We start from the raw sequence: 21,726 nt of genomic DNA, 5'->3' as shown, positions 1-21,726 counted from the left end.
TGAAAAATCTCCATCCAAGCCTTGGGCCTTGTCCAGGGTAACTCTAATTTCCCTGGAGTTTGTAATGTGTCCAAAGAGGTGCAATACGCATACAATTTAAATTGATCGAAAACACTTTAACGACTAAAACTTTTAATTAAGACAATGAACGCTCCATTTATTATTTCATTTATTACCATTTACCATTGGTAGGTTAACAATTTATTAAACATGCTGATTCATCAATTCCTCTATGAATCCACACATTTAAAACGGTAGCTTATTTCTTTTTCTATTGTACATACTAGTCCTCCCTCCATGTTATTTAGGTGTTACAAAACACTATTACTAATCCCCCACAATTTGACGTTCGCCATCTTGGTTGAAATTTTTAAACATTATTAAATTTTTATTATAAATAAATCGGCAGTTGAAAAATCTTCTATACGTAAAACATTGCATAGCCTACCTTTTAGTTTCCGTAGGGATTCTCTCATTACGTGTATGTTGTGAATATCAAGAAACACTAATTCCGCATTTGGGTAACAGTCATCCGTTTCGTACCCTCCACCTCTAGCTTTATTGGCAACAGCGTTCACACTAAAATCAATAAGTGGAATCAACAAGATAAATAAGTTAATAAAATCGATCAAGTTTAATTAAAATCGATTAAATTCAATAGATTCACATTCGACCTGTGGCTGAAAGTATACAGCCGGGAATACAATAAACTGATAATTAAGGCAGTATCCAGGGGGAAGGGGGTATACAGAAGATTAATATAAGATTATTTTTATAATAAATCTTATAATCTTTGAGAGACTTGGGGAAACTTGGCGTTTATTACATTAAAAAAAACATGTTTTTTAAAACAAAAGTAAAGAGCGGAGCTATGTCTTGAGCAGAGCAAAAAAAAACTAACAGAAATTAGGTACCTACGTATGATATCGACCAAACTGTTGTTCCTGATCTGTTGCAAAATCGGTTTCTCTGTGTGCAATCGGAGATAATTAGCTTAGCCTGAGAAAGGTAAACTACTATGCAGGCATATTTTAATTAAATACTTAATATATAGAATTGGTTGGGTTAGGTTTATAATATAATGCGTTCTGGCCGGTCTGCTTTCTGTAATTCTTTGTTGTAGTTTCCATAATTTTGTTACTAAAGTATTATATTTTCATCATATTTTGGTATCTATCATTAGGATTAACCTAACTTCACTTCTTGAGTGTGGTGGCAATAGTAAGTACCAGAAATTATAACGTACAATGAACTAGGAGTTAAAAGAAACAGATATTAGATTTAATAAACATGAAATCAATCATTAACTTACAATGTGCCAAAAATAAAACTGCTATTCAACTCAAACTCTAAACGAACAGAAATTGCTATATGAACGGGGAAATCGTCTCCCTTTTAATAATTATATATTTGAAAAAAACCGATATTTTTTACTAACGATAGTAATTTTAAAATAAACGGCCTGTATAATTAATAAGAAAACAAACCAATAATGAACTTATAGTATACTCGGCCTTCAAATGACAAAAGTATGTGTCAATAGACAGCTTAATAAAAGTCGTTAGGTCGTTCAAAAATCATGGGTCTATTCCATGAGGCATAGGAGGTCATATTCATTCCCAAAATTCTCTGTGTGGAACTGATCCTCACCAGGGGAACCAATTCACGAAAATGTAGGGGAGAGGAGACAAGAATTTTTACCAAATTTTTATGATTTCAAATTTATTAGGTACCAATTTGCGGATAGTTAATATTTTCAGCCTCTGTTAAGGCCTTTCCAGTGTTTTTCGTGGGGACTCAGTGCATTAGGAGGTGTGAAGTGGAGGTCAGGAGGCCGAGGATCTGGAAGATGCAGCTAGACGGCATAATAGTAAAATATTGTACTGGCATGTTAATAAATTGAGAGGATGCAGTCAATCTGGACTTGTCCCAGTTAAAGATAGGAACGGGGCCACAATTAGTGATAAGGAACGAATTAAAGATAGATGAGCAGAACATTTTGAGAATTTCCTAAACCAAGATAGAGTTGCAGGAAAATATATAGAGGAAAATGAAAAAGTTTGTGATACCTTGGATGTGAATTATGATTTGTATTGTGAGGAAGAATTAGCGACAGTACTAAAAGTATTAAAAAATAATAAGGCTCCAGGTATTGATAGTGTGGTGAATAAGTTTCTTAAATATGGTGGCTCTGAGGTTAGAAATAAGTTACTGAAGATTATGAATATGACTTTTTGAAAAAGGGGAAGTACCGAACGATTTTAGGAAAATCTTAAACTTTATAAGAAAAGTGATAAGAGTGAGTGTTGTAATTATCGAGGAATTAGTCTGGTCTCTGTAGATAGCAAATTACTTAGTAACATGATACTTTTTAGACTGAGAGATGCCGTAGACCAAATTTTCACTCTTAGGTTAATAATTGAGAAGTGCCTGAGTTGTCAAACACCTTTGGTCCTCAGTTTTAGTGATTATGAGCAAGCGTTTGATTCTATTGATAGAAGATCTTTAGTAAAGGTTTTATCCTTGTATGATATACCAGACAAATACATTAAAGGGATTAGTGCTATGTACGAGAATAACACTGCTGCAGTTAAGGTAGGAAATGAGGTTAGCAGCTGGTTTTGTATTAAATCAGGAGTTAAGCAGGGCTGTGTTCTATTCCCCCTTTATATGGATTATTTTAATGGACTTTGTCTTAAAGAACTCAGGGAAGACAGTGGGAGACCGCGGAATCAAATGAGAAGGAAAAACACTCCTGGATGTAGATCTTGCTGATAACATATGCATCTCAGATGAAATTGTGAGCAGAATAATTGAACGTTTAGAGTCTTATAAGTTCAGGAAGCTGGAATGGGTTAGCAAACTAACGTTACAAGGGCTAACGCGCAAAGATTATGACTAAGTGAAGGTGAAAAGGTGACATTTGAAGCTAAGAGAGGAAAGGAAATAATAAATAAAAAATAAAACCAAAAAAGGATGAGAAAACGAGGATTTTTTGCCACTGGCTGACAAAATCCTCGTTTTCTCACCTTTTTTGGTTTTATGTTTCATTTATTGTTTCCTTTTCTCTCTTAGCTTCATATGTCATGTATAGCCAGTGTGGTCTTAGAAAGTATTTATGAAAAGGTGACGTTGGGTAATGAAAACATTGATCAGGTGGGCAGTTTCCCTTACCTTGGTAGTATTATTAGTAAAGATGGTGGAAGCAGTGAAGATGTTAAGAGTAGAATAGCCAAGGCTCAGGATGTTTTTTCACAATTAAAAAAAGTTTGGAGAAATAGGAAGATAAGTCTGCAAATCAAGATTAGAACATTAGAAGCTACAGCGATGACTGTGGTCAAATATGGCTCTGAAACATGGGGGCTCCGAAAGCGGATGAAGATTTGCTAGGTGTTTTCCAGAGAAATTACTTAAGGATTGTTCTGGGTATCCGACTGACTGACCGTATTTCAAACAATAGACTGCACGAAAAATGTGGTTCAATACCGCTCTCTAGGGTTATAATGAAAGAAAGGTTGAGACGGCTAGGCACGTTGTGCGGATGAAGGATGACAGATTGCCGAAGATTGTTCTTTTCGGCCAATTGTCTAGGGCTAAAAGGAAAGCAGGTCGTCCTCGTCTGGGGGGGGGCGGACGTCACAAAGAAAGATTTAAAGGAAATTGGAACTTCGTGGGAGGGTGTTAAAAGGAAGACTTTGAATAGATGGGATGGAGGAGGAGCGTGCGAAGCTGTGTTGGCCTCAGGCGGCTTAGTGTTTCGGTGAGCTGTTAGTAGTAGTAGTGCCCATAAACTACACTTCGGGAATAGCTCTCTTTCCTGAAGCCCCCCCTCACCCAAAAATATTTTGTCAATGTAGAGAATTAGTAGGCGTTAACTTCTAGTATACTGGAATAGGAGTAAACTCAACATGAAGAGCTCACCAAAGCTAATTGATTCCAGTCAACTTAAAATGGAAACTTAACATGTGCAATTTGTGTATTTGGTAATTGATTTCGACACGTGGAACTCAACTGAAAAATTAAAAATGACGACTTAGCTCAGTCTGTTATGGAGAATTTCCTGTGTTGAGTTTTTTTCGGCAAAATGAATTTGCCGTAGGGTAGATTTTATTAAATAAGTTCGCGGTTCTAATCCAAAGGCGTCTATACCGTTATTGTCGTTTTTTTGACATTTTATAATTGCAACCTAACCCTTCCAAAAGAATATAAACCTCGTGCCCATGCACCAAGATCTTCAAAAATTGAAACTAAAGATGCTAAAACAGTCATGGACTAAGTGGCACCAATTGGAGGAGGAGGGTAGGATGAAGGGGGAAGGAAATGGGCATTCATTAAAAAACACCTTTTTTGGTATTTTAGATCTTTCTCGTTATACTATTTACTCGTCGATTAAGTTGCTTCAATTTACGAATCTTTAGTTGTAACAAAAGAGTGGCGCATGGCAAAATACATGAGAAATAAACATCTTGAGCTACATATTTGTCCAATAAGGAAGATTGGGGGTAATATAAATTAAGGCACTTTTTTAAATGATATAAGTAATCCTAAATAATAAAGTACTTCTTGTACTTGTTAATTATACAGAACACACCCAAGAAGTGAAATTATATTAATGAAATATATCAAAATATGATGAAAATATATTACTTTATTAACAAAATTATGGAAACTACAGCAGAGAATTACGGAAAGCAGCCCCTCCAGAATGCGTTATATTAAATACCTAAAACAACCAGAATACCAACTCTATATATTAAATATTAAATTGAAATATACCTACAACGTAGTTATACGTCAGCTCTTGCAGAGCAAAATTCTTGAGTGAGTTCTGAATAATAAACAAGGACCGTACTTTCTTAAACAATTCCTAAAATTGTGTCATTTTACTTTGCCCCCCCCCCTCCCCCCGTAATCTACAAATGTATAGCCCAAGTTATATATTTTCCACGCATTTTGCCATACGTCAATTTTTTGTTTTAACTTAATATTCGTAAACGAATAAAAATAGGCCTAAATTTAAAATAGTGGTGCAGGCATATCGAAAAAGATCCGGTATTTAAAAAAAAGAAGTCCCCCCCCCCTATATTTTGAAAATTGTGTTCCCTGCTATATTTTTGTAAGTTGAATCCATTGCTTAGGCTCTTAGACGCCAATGTTTCTTAAAAACATTTCGAACATCAAACATTATTTGTTCTCTTTTCAATAACAAGCTCCAGTGGCGCAATTGGTTAGCGCACGGTACTTATATGACAGTACAGAGTAATGCCGGGGTTGTGAGTTCGAGCCTCACCTGGAGCAAGTTTTTTAGAAAATCTAAAATGAAAAACAGAAAATGTAAGAATATTTTTTTTCAATTAATTTTTTTTTACTTATAGTTCGGTAAAAAGGACCTTATTTTGTATAGGATTAGATGTAACTAATAATTACTTATCTGAATAAAGGACAACAGTTGATCTATCAAAAAATAGAAAATCATAAAAAAAACAAAAAAACAAAAAAGTAAAATTATTCGGTTTCTGATTGTTTCAAACTAATAAACTTTTAATATAATTATCTAGCTTCTGAGAATGGACAGACAAAGAAAAAAGAAAGAAAAACTTGACCAAATTATTTAATTACTTTTTTTGTAATAAAGATTTAACTTTGAATTCTTAATTTCGATAAATTTTTTCCTGTTTTATACTGAATATTTTGCGGGTTTTTAGAAAGGGGAAATGTACGCACAGGTGATTTTTAAGAGAGAACTGTGTATTCGTCAGGCTAAAACAGCAAACAACAACTGAAGGTGTTTTTGGTACAAAAATAAGAAATAAATTTTATATTAATTTACTGAACAAACTGAATAAAATATTTTTTGTGTAAAATAGACTTAAGCCTTTTATCTTTGATACCAATGTTTTTTTTTTAATAATATTAATCACTTCAAAGGAAGCTTTACAGGAGGGGGGGGGTGTATTCGTGAGGCAATAAACGGCAAATGCCAGTCGAAATGATTATTGCACAAAAATAAAATTATTTTAGAATGAATTATTTTTAAGACGAAAAAAAATATTTGTTCTCTAACAAAGAATTTAACGTTTTGCACTTAACTTTAATATCTTTTTTCGTCCCATAATTGTAATTATTTCGCAGGCTTTAAGAAGGAGAGGTGTATCCGCAAGTGGTTTTTAATAAAGGGTTGTGTATTCGTCAGGCTAAAATGGCAAACAACAAATGAAGGCATTCTTAGTCCAAAATTAAAAAATATATTTTATAATAATTTCCTGACCAAACTGAATAAGATATTTTTGCGTAACTAAGATTTTTAAGCCTTTTATGCTTGATACCAAAGCTTTTTTTCAGAAGGGGGGGGGTGTACTTGTCAGGCAAAAAGCCAGTCGAAAAGACCTGTTTCAAAAAAACAACAAAAAATGTCTTTTTAATTTCCTTTTAACAATGTAAAAACATTAAAAAAATTATCCTTTTAGCATTGAAAAAAATATTTTTTTTTAACAAAGGTTTTTACGTTTTGGCATAATGGGTCAGCCTTTTGTGATAGATGTAATAATTCATTTGCTTCCTGTAGTTACAAAATCATGAAAAGAAAATCACAACAAAAAGATCAACATTGCTAAAAATTATGAAATTTAATTGTAATTAATTCTTGTATAAACAACTACTTATTGTTTGACAGTTTATAGGAAATTTCTTTTTCCTAATTTCCTTGGCAATGTTGCTATTACTTGAGACTCTTTTTCAAGTTTATTTTTGTGTAGGTGGCCTCTAGCACATCCTGGGCTTGCCCCATTTCTGGACAAATCGTGATTTCGAGGGTGACTGAATCAGGAGCCCATTTACATTACGTGCCTATTTCTAGGTAATGACCTTATTAAATAACCAAGACTAAAGCAGCTCAAAAATATAATGGCAGCAGCAAATTTACGGGAAGATTGACGGCCCCTTCTTGATGTCCTGGGTGTCTCTAGAGGCAGAGGCGAATCTAAGGTCTAATGTAAGTTATGTTTTTAATTATTATTACATGTCTGTGTTTATACCATTTTTTAAGTTTTTTTTAGAAAAAGACAATTTTAGAATAGATAATTTTGCAATAAACAACAAAATATAATAAATCTGATGATTGCCCAATATGAAGAGAGAAAAGATGAAATGTTACACACCAGAGAAATCCGGAAATCCTAAAGTAAGAGGTTGAGAGATAATGTCATTTCTGATTATAAAAAACAATTTTAGAATGTTTATAAATATTTTTATTAAAGTAATATTTATGTCTTTCATTATATGTTGTTTCTGTGTTTTCTTCACGTTTTTATGTAAAATGAAAAAAAGATATAATAATATTCTAATCAAATAGGAAAATCTATTTTTTCTGTAGTAAGGATAAAGATGCAGTAAAGATAAAGTAAAGACCTTTTATGCTTAATTTCAATCCTTTTTTTCATGAAAATAATCATTTTTCAGGTAGCACTTCCGCCAGGTGTGACTCGTGCCACCTGGTGAAAACGATTTTGACAGTAGGCAACCCCTCGCATACAGTCATATAAAGACCGAATAAGATTATCGTCAAGCAGATAGTAATGTGGTTTTCAGGAGGGGGAGGAATATTCGTCAGGCGAAAAATAATTTAAGGTATATTATACAAAAAATCTACAATAAATTGTCAGATTCTGAGGGTGACTGAATCAGGAGCTTCTTTGTATTACGTGCCTATTTCTAATTTATGACCTTATTCAATAACTAAGACTTAAAACAGCTCGGTGTTCTACCAAGAATTCCAGATACTAAAAAAAATTCCAGAAAACGTTCACAAAAAGTGGCATCATCATCCGGCTGTAAGTGTGCACATCTCTAATGGGTGACCAAATCACAATCTCCTTTTGAGAATGGATCGGCCTCGACTCTCATTGTGATATGTAACAGTTTTATGTACTCAGATTTCACAAAGGTGAACAAATCATAAAATGCGTGCTCGAGACGCTGAACACCTCAGGCCTTACTTCTAATATCGACAAAACACCAAAGTTTTCATTTATTCAGCTACTATGGAGAGAAAAATGTGCTTTTACCTGTAGGAAACCGAACCCAAAGGAGGACAGTTTTCAATGTAAGCGCTTACTGACACCAAATAGATATAAGTAATCGTACGTGCATTTAAGAGGGAAGAATTTAACCTCTCACCCCACCCGCCAAGAGGTGTCAAAAGAACCCTCGTAAAAAGTATTCTGAAATCAGCATTTAAATTGTGCCAAAAAGCGAAAACAAAAATCTGGATTCCAAATTCTGAACACTAGTCTCTCTACCCCAGTAATGAAGAGTTAAGCATGGCTGTGTCCTATATCCGTTTAAATGGACCGCGATCCATTCAAGGTTGTAGCGATAGCTGCTTTAATAAAGAAATGTCTATTAAGAAAGGATTTCCATTTATAGCTGATTCCAAAATGGTAACTATTATTTCGATTAATTTTATTGGTAAAATGTTATTTGGATAATAAATTTGCAGGAATTTTGGAAAAGGGCCTGAAAACCTCGAAGATGTAATCGGATAGAAACGAAGAGTATATCATTGGAATCGTCACAGTCGAAAACCATGTATAGGAAACTTAAAGCCCCCCCCCCCCCAATTTGAACAACCACGAAAATCCTCTTTTTACAAGGGGAAGAATGATGTGTCCTCTTTTTTTCTTTATTTGTCCTAAGAAGCCTGACAGAAGCTATAGGAGAACATGGTATACACTCCTAAACTTAGATTACGCAGATGACTTGTGTCTTAATTTCTTTAAAGTTTTTCCGGAGACAACGTTCAAAAACACAATCTTCAGTAGCAGTCTACCATCTCTCAACTGTGGCCTAGCTTTCTTAAACTTTCTTTCATTATAAACCTAGCTGTCAGGGATTATCTATTGAGAAGTGAGTTCGCGACGATCTATTCTCGTTGCCTAAACTCTGGCTGGGATCTAGCGGGATCACTCTGGAAGAAAAATCAGTAATGTCCTTCTAGAATACCAACATAGCTGCCAAGTCAAGACGCTTCTGCAGTGACTGAAGGTGCTTCGGTCTTTCATTCTTTTATCCATTTTTGGATGATCGATCCAATTTTACTTCCACTATCCATTTTGATTTATTTTATCCATTTTACTTCGATTATCCATTGAGAAGTGAGTTCGCAACGATCTATTCTTGTTGCCTCAACCCTGGCTGGGACCTAGCGGAATAACTCTGGAAGAAGAATCAGCAATGTCCTTCTAGAATACCGACATAGCTGCCAAGTCAAGACGCTTCTGCAGTGACTGAAGCTGCTTCGATCCTTCATTCTTTTACCCATTTTTGGTTTTATCCATTTTTGGAAGATCAATCCAATTTTACTTCCACTATCTATTATGATTTATTTTATCCATTTTACTTCGATTATCAAATTGAGAAGTGAGTTCGCGACGATCTATTCTCGTTGCCTCAACTGACTGGGATCTAGCGGGATCACTCTGGAAGAAGAATCAGCAGTGTCCTTCTAGAATACCGACATAGCTGCCACGTCAAGACGCTTCTGCAGCGACTGAAGGTGCTTCAGTCTTTCATTCTTTTATCCAGTTTTGGATGATCGATCCAATTTTACTTCCACTATCCATTTTGATTTATTTTATCCATTTTACTTCGAATGTATACACATTGTCAGTGGTAACTCAAAGGGCGCTGCACTGTACGACACACGTTTTAGCTGAAGACTGGAAGTTGTATTTCCACTTTCCAGCATATCTGGTTTTATACTTATACACATCCAATATATCTTTTAATGAGTGATATATTAATTCTTTCGAATTTTAAATCAAGTTTTGAGCTATCTTTTTTAATTTAGATTATTTTTCAAGTTAAAAAAAATAATTTTTTGGTTCTCTTGCTCTTGTTTTCTTTTCCTTTCCTTCCTAATATTCCCATTTTACGGTATTTGATGATCAGCAGGAATTTTGCCAATGTTTAGTACTGGCTTTCTCCTAGCCCATCGAGCTAAGCTCTCTGGTGGGCAAATATTTACTTCATATATATTTTATTGTTGTCTGTTTCTTTCATTCCGTTTCCTATTCTTTTGGTTTACTTTAATATATAAATCATAATAATTGTAATTTCTAGAATGATTACCACATACCTAGGTCTTGCATCTAAAATAAAAAGCTTATGAGCTTGAGCATTGGCATCAAGAATCATCTGAACATATCGCTCATCTTCCCTGCACCGACGTCCAGAGACTCCGATCATTGGCTGTGCACATCGTGTAATACTGGCCTGGGTCTCTGGATTAATCCAAGATAAAATCTATAATGAAGAGAGTCAAGCAGTAAGAAAGAGGCTTACTCTCAGAGCAGGCGCGTAAGCAGAGGCGTACTTTCCAAAATTTCCAGATTATCCTATAATACATTAAATGTACTCATTGAACTTTGCCTACTATTTTAGTTTCCTCAACCCCCCCCCCGAAAACATTGGGACCCAGAAATGAAATACTGACGTACATGAACAGAAAAAGCTGTCTTCTCACAGCAGTGTCATTTATGCACAGTGGCGTCCATCCACAGAAATTAGAGGCTGGGGGTGCCAAAACGTTTCTTTTTTTAAATCTAAAGGGGCGGTTTTGTTGTCTTTTTCATTTTTTTTTCAACGAAAGTAAAAAAGAAAAACATTTTTGAAAAAAAAATACCAAAACAAAAGGTATTTTCGAAATCTAGAGGGGGGAAACTTGAGTAGGGCGATATTTTTCGCAGTGAGAGCTTACTTTGAGAACTACTAGTGAGGATTACACAAAATGACTATTCAAAAGTTGATACAGCAGACTCGTGTAGGCACAGTGGCGCCAGTTCAAATAAATGAGGGGGGATTGTATTTCACAAAATCTAGGTGGGAGTTTTGTTGGTTTCCCAACTTTTTCAATGCAAGTACAAAATAAAACATTATTCTTAAATGAAAATATTGTAAAAGTATTTATGAAAACTTAGGGGGTGGCAAAATATTTTGGACTAAGATCATGTGACTAACCAAGGCTGTTACCTTGGTTAACCAGTCATTGGTTAACCAATACCTTGGTTAGCCACATACAAGGCTGTTACGTGATTAACCAATCATTATGACGATTTCTAACTCGTGAGTTTTTATTAAAACTGGAAACTATCAATTTTAAAATCACTGATCTACCATATATTCCCTAATTCACTATAAGCCCTCGAATTATCTTGAAATTATCCAAGTCTCGCACTGCGTAATCTATCTATTCGAAAAATTTCCAATCTCTGAGTTATTCTAAGATAGCTGCCGTCCATTCCACTTACATTTGTGCTCATTGACAAATAAAAGAATAAATGCTACCCTTGAACAGATTTTTTATTGGTGACCAAACACAGGTCAAAATATCCATAGAACAAAATAGCGAAAGGATGTGAATTGGATCAAACCTCCAGGATGACTTTGTTGAGTGTGACTTTAAATTGAATTGCCCAAATCTGTGGCTTCAAAACCATGTTTCCATTAATAAATAAGAAAATAAATACTCCCCTCGAATTGATTAATTATTCGTGGCCAAAAAAAGTTTTAAATATCTACAGACCGAAAGAGCAATAGAATCCCATAATGAGAATGACTGTAATCAAAGTGACTTATACTTCAGTCTCCAAAGCTAATTACTTCTATTACTACTACTACTACTAGCAATTCACCGCAGCACCGAGCCGCCAGAGAGCAACACAGCTACGCACGCTCCTCCTCCATCCCAATCTATTCAAAGCCTCCCTTTTTACACCCGCCCACGAAGTTCCCATTTCCTTTAAATCTTTCTTTATGACGTCCTCCTACCCCGGACAAGGACGACCGGCTTTCCTTTTAGCCATAGACAGATGGTCCAAAAGAACAATCTTCGGCAATCTGTCATCCTTCATCCGCACAACGTGCCCTAGCCACCTCAACCTTTCTTTCATATTCGAAGCTAATTACCCATTAATAAATAAAAGAAAAATGTTCCCCTTGAATGGATTATGTATTGATGGTTAAGAAAAAGGTCAAAATATCGATAGGTCAAAAGAGCAAGGATTCAAACAGGGTCAAAACATCAGGAATGCAAAATGACTGCAATAACTGCATACGTTCATTAGACAAAATATTTAAGGCATAAGCTTAGCGATGAGACGTCAAACGCTACTCTTTACAAACGAGGTGATTCAATCCCGCTCAGTACGTGTATCATAAAAGAGTGGCTTAATGTCATAATGAACTAAAGACAAATATAAAATATAGAAATAAAAATTTAGGAAATAGCAGAGAAAAATAAAAAAAATTTAAAAAGAGACATATAAAAAAGTTAAGAAAAAACAACCATTTAAGACGGGTTTCAGGATAATTTCAGGCATAAGCTTAGTGACGAGATATCCAACGATACTATCTTTCGAATCACGGTGGTTATATCCCACTCAGGACGTGTTTCATAAAAGAGTGACTTAATGGCGTAGTGCACTGAAGAGAAGCATAAAAATATGGAAAGTAAAAACAAAAACAAAAATAGAAAATAAAAATATAAAAACCGTAATACAATTTTTTAAGGCGGGTTTAAGGATGATTTTAGGCATAAACTTAGCGATGAGTTGGCAAACGTTACTATATTAATTAAGAAAAAAAAATTCCAAAAAGAAGTTTTTCAAAGAAAAGTAAATGCCATTTTAAACTTAAGATCAGCAGAAATAAATTCCTATAACAATTCAAACCCAAAACGACCAGAAATTACTGTTAAAGAATAAATGAAACCCAAAACGAACAGAAATTAAATAAACAATCATAAAAAAAAATAATACAGCAGGCACTAATATAAATGACCAAATAAATCATAAAACGAGTAATACTTAAATTGAATATGCATATCAAGCTTAAAACGAAAAAAAAATTTTGCTATTGAAGTATAAATGAAACTCAAAATGAACAGAAATTAAATAAAGAATCAATTCAAACAAACATACAATAGATACTAATGTAAATGAATAAATAAATATTAAAATGAGTGAAACTTAAATTGAATATTCAAATCAAGCTTGAAACGAAAAAAAATCACTACAAACAAGAGTTTGGGTATCGCCTCCTTCTCTCACTGTAAAAGTCTAAAACCTACTGCGTCATGAGTTGATGAGTTAATAAACGTTACTATTTATGGACAAAATAGTTTGATCCCACTCAATATGAAAATTTAATTAAAAAAGAGTGTCATGTGCACTAAAAACGAATCAGATACAAAATATCTACAAAATAAACCTGTTTAAGGCGGGTTTAAAGATATTTTTAGGTACAAGATTAGTGACGAGTTGCCAAACAACACTTTTCACGATCCCTTTCTTTCAATCCACTAAGTATTTGTATCATAAAAATGGTTAAACGGCACTAAACACACTAAAAAGACATCAGATACACATTATTTATCAGACAAATTGTATACAGCAGATTCAAGGTTAATTTTAGACATACGGTTAACGAGGAGTTATCATGCGGTACTCTTTATGAAGAGAGTGAATGGACCTCACTCAGTACAAGTATCATCAAAAGGTTGGATATGTAGTTTTGGTTTAGATTAGTCCTCAGGATAGACAAAGCCCCAATCCCTAGAATGGTTATGTTAAATTGTCCACAATCGACAAGGCACCGATTCAACGCGTCACGCATGCGTGCTTTAGTTTAGTACTATGCAAAAAAGCATTATCATAAATATAAACAATTATCAATTATATATTTGACTTTAGATTTGTTTATTGTAAAATTTTTGTGGAAACACAAGAAATGCTTTTGAAACACAAAAAAAAACACTATTGTACACATTTATTTTCTTAGGAAGATCAGATAGAGTGGGGCCCTTTTAAAGACCCTTACGGGATATGACCCCTCTTTATCCCCCTATGTGCAAATTTGCCTAAAATACTGCAAAAATAGGATGTTATAGAGGTTACTTAAATAGGATACAAGATATAGGACACTACTAAAGTTACGATCCGTTCATCTGCGTAATAGCCTTATATGCCCTGGCTGAATTGCCAAAAAGCAAAATTTTTGGCACACTATTATCCTTCATCCATGTAAGATCACTTGGCTTTTTTAAACTCTCTCTCATTATCAAACAGTTCGTGGTAACGAACTGTAAGTAAGGAGCGACCCGGCTCAATGGTAACCGAAACTCTAGAAAACGGTATTTTGATACAAATAGATACATCAAAAGAATCAGATTTTAATGCTGATTTCAAATATATAAGTTTCATTAAGTTTAATCCTACCCATCAAAAGTTACGCGCCTGAGAAAATTCGGCTGATTTTCAAAAAAAGGGAGAAAGACCCCCTAAAAATTATAGAACCTTAATGAAAATCACACCATCATATTCCGCGTATCAGAGATCCTTACTGTAGAGATTTTAAGCTCCCATCTACAAAAATGTGGAATTTTGCATTTTTTGCCAGAAGAAAGATCACGGGTGCGTGTTTATTTGTTTTTTTGTTTGTTGTTTTTTTTTTGTTTTTTTCCCAGGGGTGATCGTATCGACCCAGTAGTCCTAGAATATCGCGAGAGGGCTCATTGGAATGAAAATTGAAAGTTCTAGTGTCCTTTTTAAGTGCCAAAAAAATGGAGGGCAACTAAGCCCCCTCCCACGCTCATTTTTTTCCCAAAGTCACCTGATCAAAATTTTGAGATAGCCATTTTGTTCAGCATGTTCGAAAATATCTTAGGTATGTCTTTTAGGATGACTCAATCCCCCGAACTTCCCGGGGGAGGGCTGAAAGTTATGAACTTTACCCAATGTTAACATATAGTATTGGTTATTTGGAAGTATACAGACGTTTTCAGGAGAGATTTTTCCTGGTAGGGGGGGGGGGGTCGAGGGTTATGTGGGAGGATCTTTCCATGGAGGAAGTTTTCATGGGGGAAGGGACATTGCTATTAAGGGGACGCCGGACTTCCCAGCGTTATTTAAAAAAAGATCAGAAATTTGATATAAAAAAACAAGTATTTCAACTGCAACAGCAGCAACAACAAAACTTTAAACGAACAGAAAATATTACATATATAATTGGGTTCACCCCGTAGTCAATGCCTCGCTCTTTAAGCCAAAGATTTTTTAGTACTTTCATAAGAGCTATTTATTCTAATTGACGGCCTTTGTGATTAAGCGGTCATTTTTAGAGAATGGGAAAAAAATTCGAACTTTCGCTTAAAGAGCAAGGTATTGACTGGGGGGCGAACCCCCTAATAAACGTATTAAAAATATATGAATATAGAAGTTCGTTACGTAAGTTAATTCGTAAGTTACGTATATTTATTACTACTAAAAACGTTCGAGAAAGCCATAACTAAATAAAAGTCAATTAATATGAAAATTTTGTTTTAATTATTCATGTACGGTGCGCCAAGATCAAAACCTGCATTTATTCAAAAAAGTTCAAAAATTAAATAAAAAAAAACAAGTTTTTTAAACTGAAAGTAAGGAGCGACATTAAAACTTAAAACGAACAGAAATTATTCCGTATATGAAAGGGGCTGTCCCCTCCTCAACGCCTTGCTCTTTACGCTAAAGTTTGACTCTGTCTCACAACTTTATTTTTTAAAACAATAAAAAACTTTAGCGTAAAGATCGAAGCGTTGAGGAGGGGACAGCCCCTTTCATATACGGAATAATTTCTGTTCGTTTTAAGTTTTAATGTCGCTCCTTACTTTCAGTTTAAAAAACTTGTTTTTTTTATTTAATAGCCTTATAAGCCCCAGCTGAATTGCCAAAAAGCACAATTTTGGCACACTATTATCCTTCATAAGTGTAAGATCACCTAACCCTGGCCCATGCTAAGTTGCCAAAAAGCACAATTTTTAGCAGAGTTCATCCATGTGACATCACCTGACCTTCTTAAACTTTCTCTCATTTTTTACACCTGTTGGAAGATGTCCTGCTTCTTGTTAAAAAAAAGCACAAATTTGGCAGACTATTATCCTTCATCCGTGTAAGATCACCTGACCTTTTTAAACTTTCTCTCATTATAGCCTTATAAACCCCAGCTGAATTGCCAAAAAGCACAATTTTTGGCACACTATTATCCTTCATAAGTGTAAGATCACCTAACCCTGGCCCATGCTAAATTGCCAAAAAGCACAATTTTTAGCAGAGTTCATCCATGTAACACCACCTGACCTTCTTAAACTTTCTCTCATTTCTTACACCTGTTGGAAGATGTCCTGCTTCTTGTTAAAAAAAGCACACATTTGGCAGACTATTATCCTTCATTACGTGTAAAATCACCTGAGCCTTAAACAATGAGATATAGAGTACATGCTAAACATCGCAGTATGTTTAGTGACCTGAACTGAAAAGAAGTTCTAACTTACCGGGAGTCTACCACGGCTTCTGAATCCAGCGACACTTCGCAAATCATCTTCAGTAGCCATTGCAGGAACACCCCAAACTGCAGGATACGTATCGCAAATGTCGTAGTTGTCATTTATTCTTGTATTTATGATCCAGCTTTCTGTTGGCAATCCCTAAAACAATAATATTGGTTAATTTTTTGCTCACGTAGATTTATTCTATGAATAACACAACATTTAAATAAACACCCCCTCCCCTCGACAAGTGTAAAAGAGTGTCTCAGGAAGTAATAATCGTTGGTTATGGACTTGGGAAAAAAGACACGTCTGTCCTTACTGTTGCTTTGACTATGGAAAACGTGCAAGTGACACCAAAGTGTAATAGCAATCAAACTTTCTCCTGCATCAAAGACAGAAATCAAACACAAGAAAACACAAACACAAACAGAAAAACAAGAAACATCAAACACAGAAATCAAAAAACTTTGAAAAGTATAGACACGAAATAAAACTATTTTTAACGATCTCAACACGTTTTTCCGGCGTAGGAAAACACACACCTTGCAATTTACTATACTGGATGTGTTTTCCATTGACAGGAAGATTCTTAACAAGCAAGCAAAATTGATTCAATTTCGATGCTAAATCGAGGCAAAATCGATTCATGAGACTGTATCGTCAAACTTGAAACTGCATAACAGAAAGATTTATATACCTAACTCACGGCCTGGCAAAATCCATGATTTTTTTTTCAAGAGCAGTTTTCAAAATCCCAATCTAGATAAAAAAAAACTCGCAGTTCAGATTGTCAGTGGAACCGTACCAAACTGTTTGACTTAGTTTTAACAGGAACTGAAAACTACAAGCACAGCCGACGGTCTAGTGTTACCAAGTGTTAACATACTCTAGCAAATATGCGAAAATGACAAAAAAAAAGTTGACATAGTTTTAATAGTAATTGAAAACTACAAGCGCCACCAATCGTTTAGTGTTACCAAGAAGAAATAGAAAAATTCAAAACACACTAACTTAATTTATTAACATTTTCTTTGTTAAAATTTATATTTTAATTAATTTGTGCATATTCATTTAGATCCAATCTGAAAGTTTCTGAAGGAAAACTGATGATTATGTTTTTACATTTGGGGTACAAGACATCTAAGGCTGGGTTAGTTTGCAAGCACAAGGGGCGTCGTTTGGGACGGGAGTTACCCCTCCAATAATGTAGAGAAAAAATTATTATATAGCCCATGCTCCTTGAATATCCGGATATGAACCCCTTTTGCCCCCCCCCCCAATAAAAATACTGTAGATTCGCCCCTGGCAAGCACAGGTTAATTAAACAAAAATGCAGACAAATATACCTTTTCTTCTCTTTTGGCAGAAAATGGTCAGTCCGTTTTAAAGCAACAGAAAAAAAGACAAAAATAATTAATACAACTAGTATTATTTTTGTTCAGGTTTAAATTCTAAAATATTTATTATTATAATTTTATAATATTTATAATATTTATAATATTTATATAATATTTTATATAATATAATATTTTATAATATTTATTATTATATTATAATTTTAAATTTTTATAATATTTATTATTATTATTATAATTTTTATTAAGAAATGCTCTCAATTTCTATACTCCAGAAAATTGTAGAAGAAATTGTAGACGCCTTATTGGGCTTTCAGGCGGCGATGGCGTCTAAATTTTTCTTTTCTATTGTTTTTGTCCTACTAGATTATTTTTCGTTTCCCCTTTCTCTCCGCCTATGTTTTGAAAAATACCCTTTTTGATATTAGTCATTGAGAAATACCTTTCTTTTAGTATTTTAATTGAAAAGAAATCGATAAAGAAACAAAGATTCCCCCCCCCCCCTTAGATTTTCAAAAATACAATTCTCCTACATTTCGTGAACTGTTGTCTCTATTTCCTCTGCTCTTTGGTTCACTATTACACCATTTATTATTCACTATAGATTGATTCGCCAGAGGATGAAGTGGGTCTGTCTGAATATTATCGCCATTTTAAGTGTCACACTGAGGTAAAAATTATCATTAATTTAAATTAAAATATGCAAAATACATAATACACAAATGCGCATCCATACAATTTATCGTTTTTCCCAGAATCAGAACTTGCATATCATCCAGTCCACCCCCGTATCATCCACTATTTTAAATGAGCCTTGTGATTTTCAACGCCTTCAGAGGACAACACTGGGTAACAACCTTTCCAGTTATAAATCAGTCCCGGTCATGCCTATTCTCTAGACGAGTGTTTCCCGAAGTGTGGTGCCCGTACCCCCAGGGATAGAAGCTTGGCGAGGGTACACGTTGCACTTGCACCAGATTTTTCCTGGAATATGCACCTACACCCTCTCAGTTACTTGAGAGAGATAGGCTATTGGATTCGGAACCACATCTCAGATTAGAATCAAGAAAACCAAATTATGAGGATCTGCAACCTCAGCATGAACAATTTCGTCATTCTCATTCATCCAAATAAACCATATATTATTCAAATATACCGGTTATTGTTTAAATATAAGTTTAAATAAATTTACTGCTTATATTGCTTCAATAACGCAATATTGTATTATATTGTTCCAAGAAACCATCCAATATTCATAAAATAAATTTTAATTTTATGAATGATTTCTTTTTTCTCTAGTTATTATTTTGTTTATGCACAAAAAAATAAAATTTTTTTTTAAATCCATCCAAATATTCAAAAGGGGTACTCAGGTTTCCAAAAATTACAGACAAGGGTACACACAAGTCAACATTGTGAAAAACACTGACCTAGAATAATAAAAAACAAATTTTAACTTTAAATATACAAAAATTTAATATTTACCATTCGTTTAAGCTCAGCTACTGGTTCATAAACGCTCCATCCATTTTCTGCGTAAACTTCTTGCAATTCAAAAGCAAAGAGGGGTAATTTATGAGTTAAAGGAAAGGCGTATTGCTGAAGCTTCTCAAAAAGATTTCTTCTTGAATGGTTCTCCTTAAAGAAGAAATAGAGTTTTATTTCTAAAACAGGTTTATTTTAAGAGCCTTTGTAGGACATGAGAAAAAAGAACATATTCAATAGAAATAATATATAAGAACGACAACACCGCCGAAGTTATAAACAAGACATACGGTTTAGTAGCTCAACCAGCTACGGGTTGCAAATACAAACTCATTATGGAATCGAACCCTCTGCAGCTAATACACTGGCAAATACTCCGTTGCACTCTGTTTAGACCTTCTGCTTTTGCCCCCCCCCCCAGAAGATTCTAAAAATTATAGGCTAATATATGCTCCCAACTATTTTCAGGCCCCCAGAAAGCAATTTAGAACAAATATTATACTAAAAGGGTCTATGCGCATATAAGGAGCCACCTAACCAAGCCACCAAAAACACTATTTAATGATAGATAAGATGAGGAGTTCAAATCACGGCTATAAGTTGTATCAGGTTCGAAGTGGTCGAAGATAATTTCTTAAACCACATTGGCCTGACATAACATAAAGAAAGAAAAACGAGCAAAAATGGTGTCCTTAAAGGCCAAATGAAAATACTGACAAAACACAACAAAGTGAATATTTTGAGGGGACAAGCACCACTCTTCTTCATCGCGAAAAGCAAAAATATGATCTGTGATAGTACCGAAGAACAAACCAACAAATAAAACGCGGAAAGTCAATGTGAATGCGAGAAAAAACAATGAAAAAAAAACAAAAATTAGAAGATGAATAAAAATCAATAAAAGCCAAAAAATTGAAAGAATTGGAACCAAATACCTAACAACAATAAAAGTACAACACTTTTATTGCTGTTAGGTATTTGGTTTGACTTTCCGCGTTTTATTTGTTGGTTTGTTCCTCATTCTATAATAGAATGAGGAACTACATAAAAAGGTTATAATAAAGGAGCAATATGTTCAACAGAATATCTATAAGTCTTAAACTTCCATAAAATTTGCAATTTGGCGATAAGAAGAATAGTCTTAGACCAAAAAGTATCAGAAGAGGTTCAGCTAACGGTCTCGAATCCCTTCCTGAACAAACCCTCTAAGACATATTGGTAAGCTGTTTGCAAAGGGACGATCCACAGGGCATTGTATGTTCAATCACAGTCTGATCCTCCTGATCTTCATTGCCTTGCTGATCCTCTATTTGGTAACTTTTGAAAATTATAATTTTCAAAAATGATTGACAAACAGTTTGCATTGTTAATCAGTATGTCTCAATTGTCTTAAAACAAGTGTTGGACACCAAGACATCTGCCGAAACTTTTGTTTAACCAATGTATCTCATTATAGAAAAACTTTTAAAAACACATCGATAATTTGTTTATATGCATTTTTTTACATTTTTAACAGTCGGACAAAAATTTGGGAGGTGGAAGGGGGGGATTCAAACCCAGTACTCCACCCCTCCCTGGATACGGCTTTGAATGTATGACAATTTTTAATCTATTCGTTTCAGCTTTTTTCTGTGAACCCCTTTCTTGACCATTTGTAATTTTAGTTCTGCGCAACTAACCTCTCGGTAGGGAATACCAATATCCAATAATTGGTAAGTAAATAGTTATTTTCTTCAAGAACAGAAATTAACATACTTGTTTGTGGGCAAAGCGAAGATTCCTCATATCCTTACAGTGCAGTTCAATTCCATATGAATTCTCGCCCCGGCTGCTAACACCACCAACCTTCTCTATACGAGCAACCTGAAACAAAATCATGATTTAAATAGCAGGTGAAATTCAATGCCCAGTGTCAAAGGCCCAAGAAATATTGCCGCAACTTTGTCACACGGTTCTCGGTTTCGGAGCAACACGTCTGACTATGCTTCAAGTAGAAAAAACTTGCAGTTTCTGTTTCACCTTTATAATAGAATCAGAGTTCTACTGCTACTAACAAACTACAACACAATGACGCTTGTGGCCAACACAGCTACGCACGCACACCATCCACCATAACTAACAAACTATAATGCCAAGACGCTTGGGACCAACACAGCTACGCACGCACAATATCCGCCACAATTAAGAAATTATAATGCCAAGACGCTTGGGACCCAAACAGCTATGCACGCACACCATCCGCCACAATTAGCAAACTATAATGCCAAGACACTTGGGACCAACACAGCTACGTACGCACACCATCCACAACACTTAGCAAACTATAATGTCAAGACGCTTGGGGCCAAAACAGCTACTTACACACACCATCCATCACAGTTAACAAACCATAATGCCAAGAAACTTGGGACCAACACAGCTACGTACGCACACCATCCAAAAAAATTAACAAACTATAATACGAAGACATTTGGAGCCAAAAGAGATATGTATGCACACCATCCGCCACAATTAACAAGCTAT

At 34.7% G+C, this 21,726-nt stretch overlaps 1 protein-coding gene and 1 non-coding gene across 2 annotated transcripts in view; one reads left to right on the top strand and one right to left on the bottom strand.

Moving 5' to 3' along the window:
• The window catches only part of mtm (phosphatidylinositol-3-phosphate phosphatase), an 88,210-nt gene that overhangs the window by 24,985 nt on the left and 41,499 nt on the right, over positions 1-21,726 (bottom strand). Inside the window, exons 3-7 of the mRNA XM_089099522.1 lie at positions 20,959-21,066; positions 19,204-19,356; positions 16,367-16,519; positions 10,136-10,302; positions 449-579 (exon numbers count right to left, since the gene is read on the bottom strand). Of these exons, the coding sequence (XP_088955648.1) occupies positions 449-579; positions 10,136-10,302; positions 16,367-16,519; positions 19,204-19,356; positions 20,959-21,066 (712 nt within the window). The remainder of the gene's footprint in view (positions 1-448; positions 580-10,135; positions 10,303-16,366; positions 16,520-19,203; positions 19,357-20,958; positions 21,067-21,726) is intronic.
• On the top strand, positions 5,210-5,298 carry TRNAI-UAU (transfer RNA isoleucine (anticodon UAU)). The gene is given in 2 exon segments: positions 5,210-5,247; positions 5,263-5,298. It is a non-coding gene; the product is annotated as a tRNA-Ile (tRNA).

Source organism: Artemia sp. Qi Xiang Cuo, chromosome 13, assembly GCF_049724085.1.
Source record: "Artemia sp. Qi Xiang Cuo chromosome 13, ASM4972408v1, whole genome shotgun sequence".
Taxonomy (NCBI): Eukaryota; Metazoa; Arthropoda; class Branchiopoda; order Anostraca; family Artemiidae; genus Artemia; species Artemia sp. Qi Xiang Cuo.
Note: the sequence above shows the minus strand (reverse complement) of the source record. Positions and strands in the feature narration are given on the sequence as shown.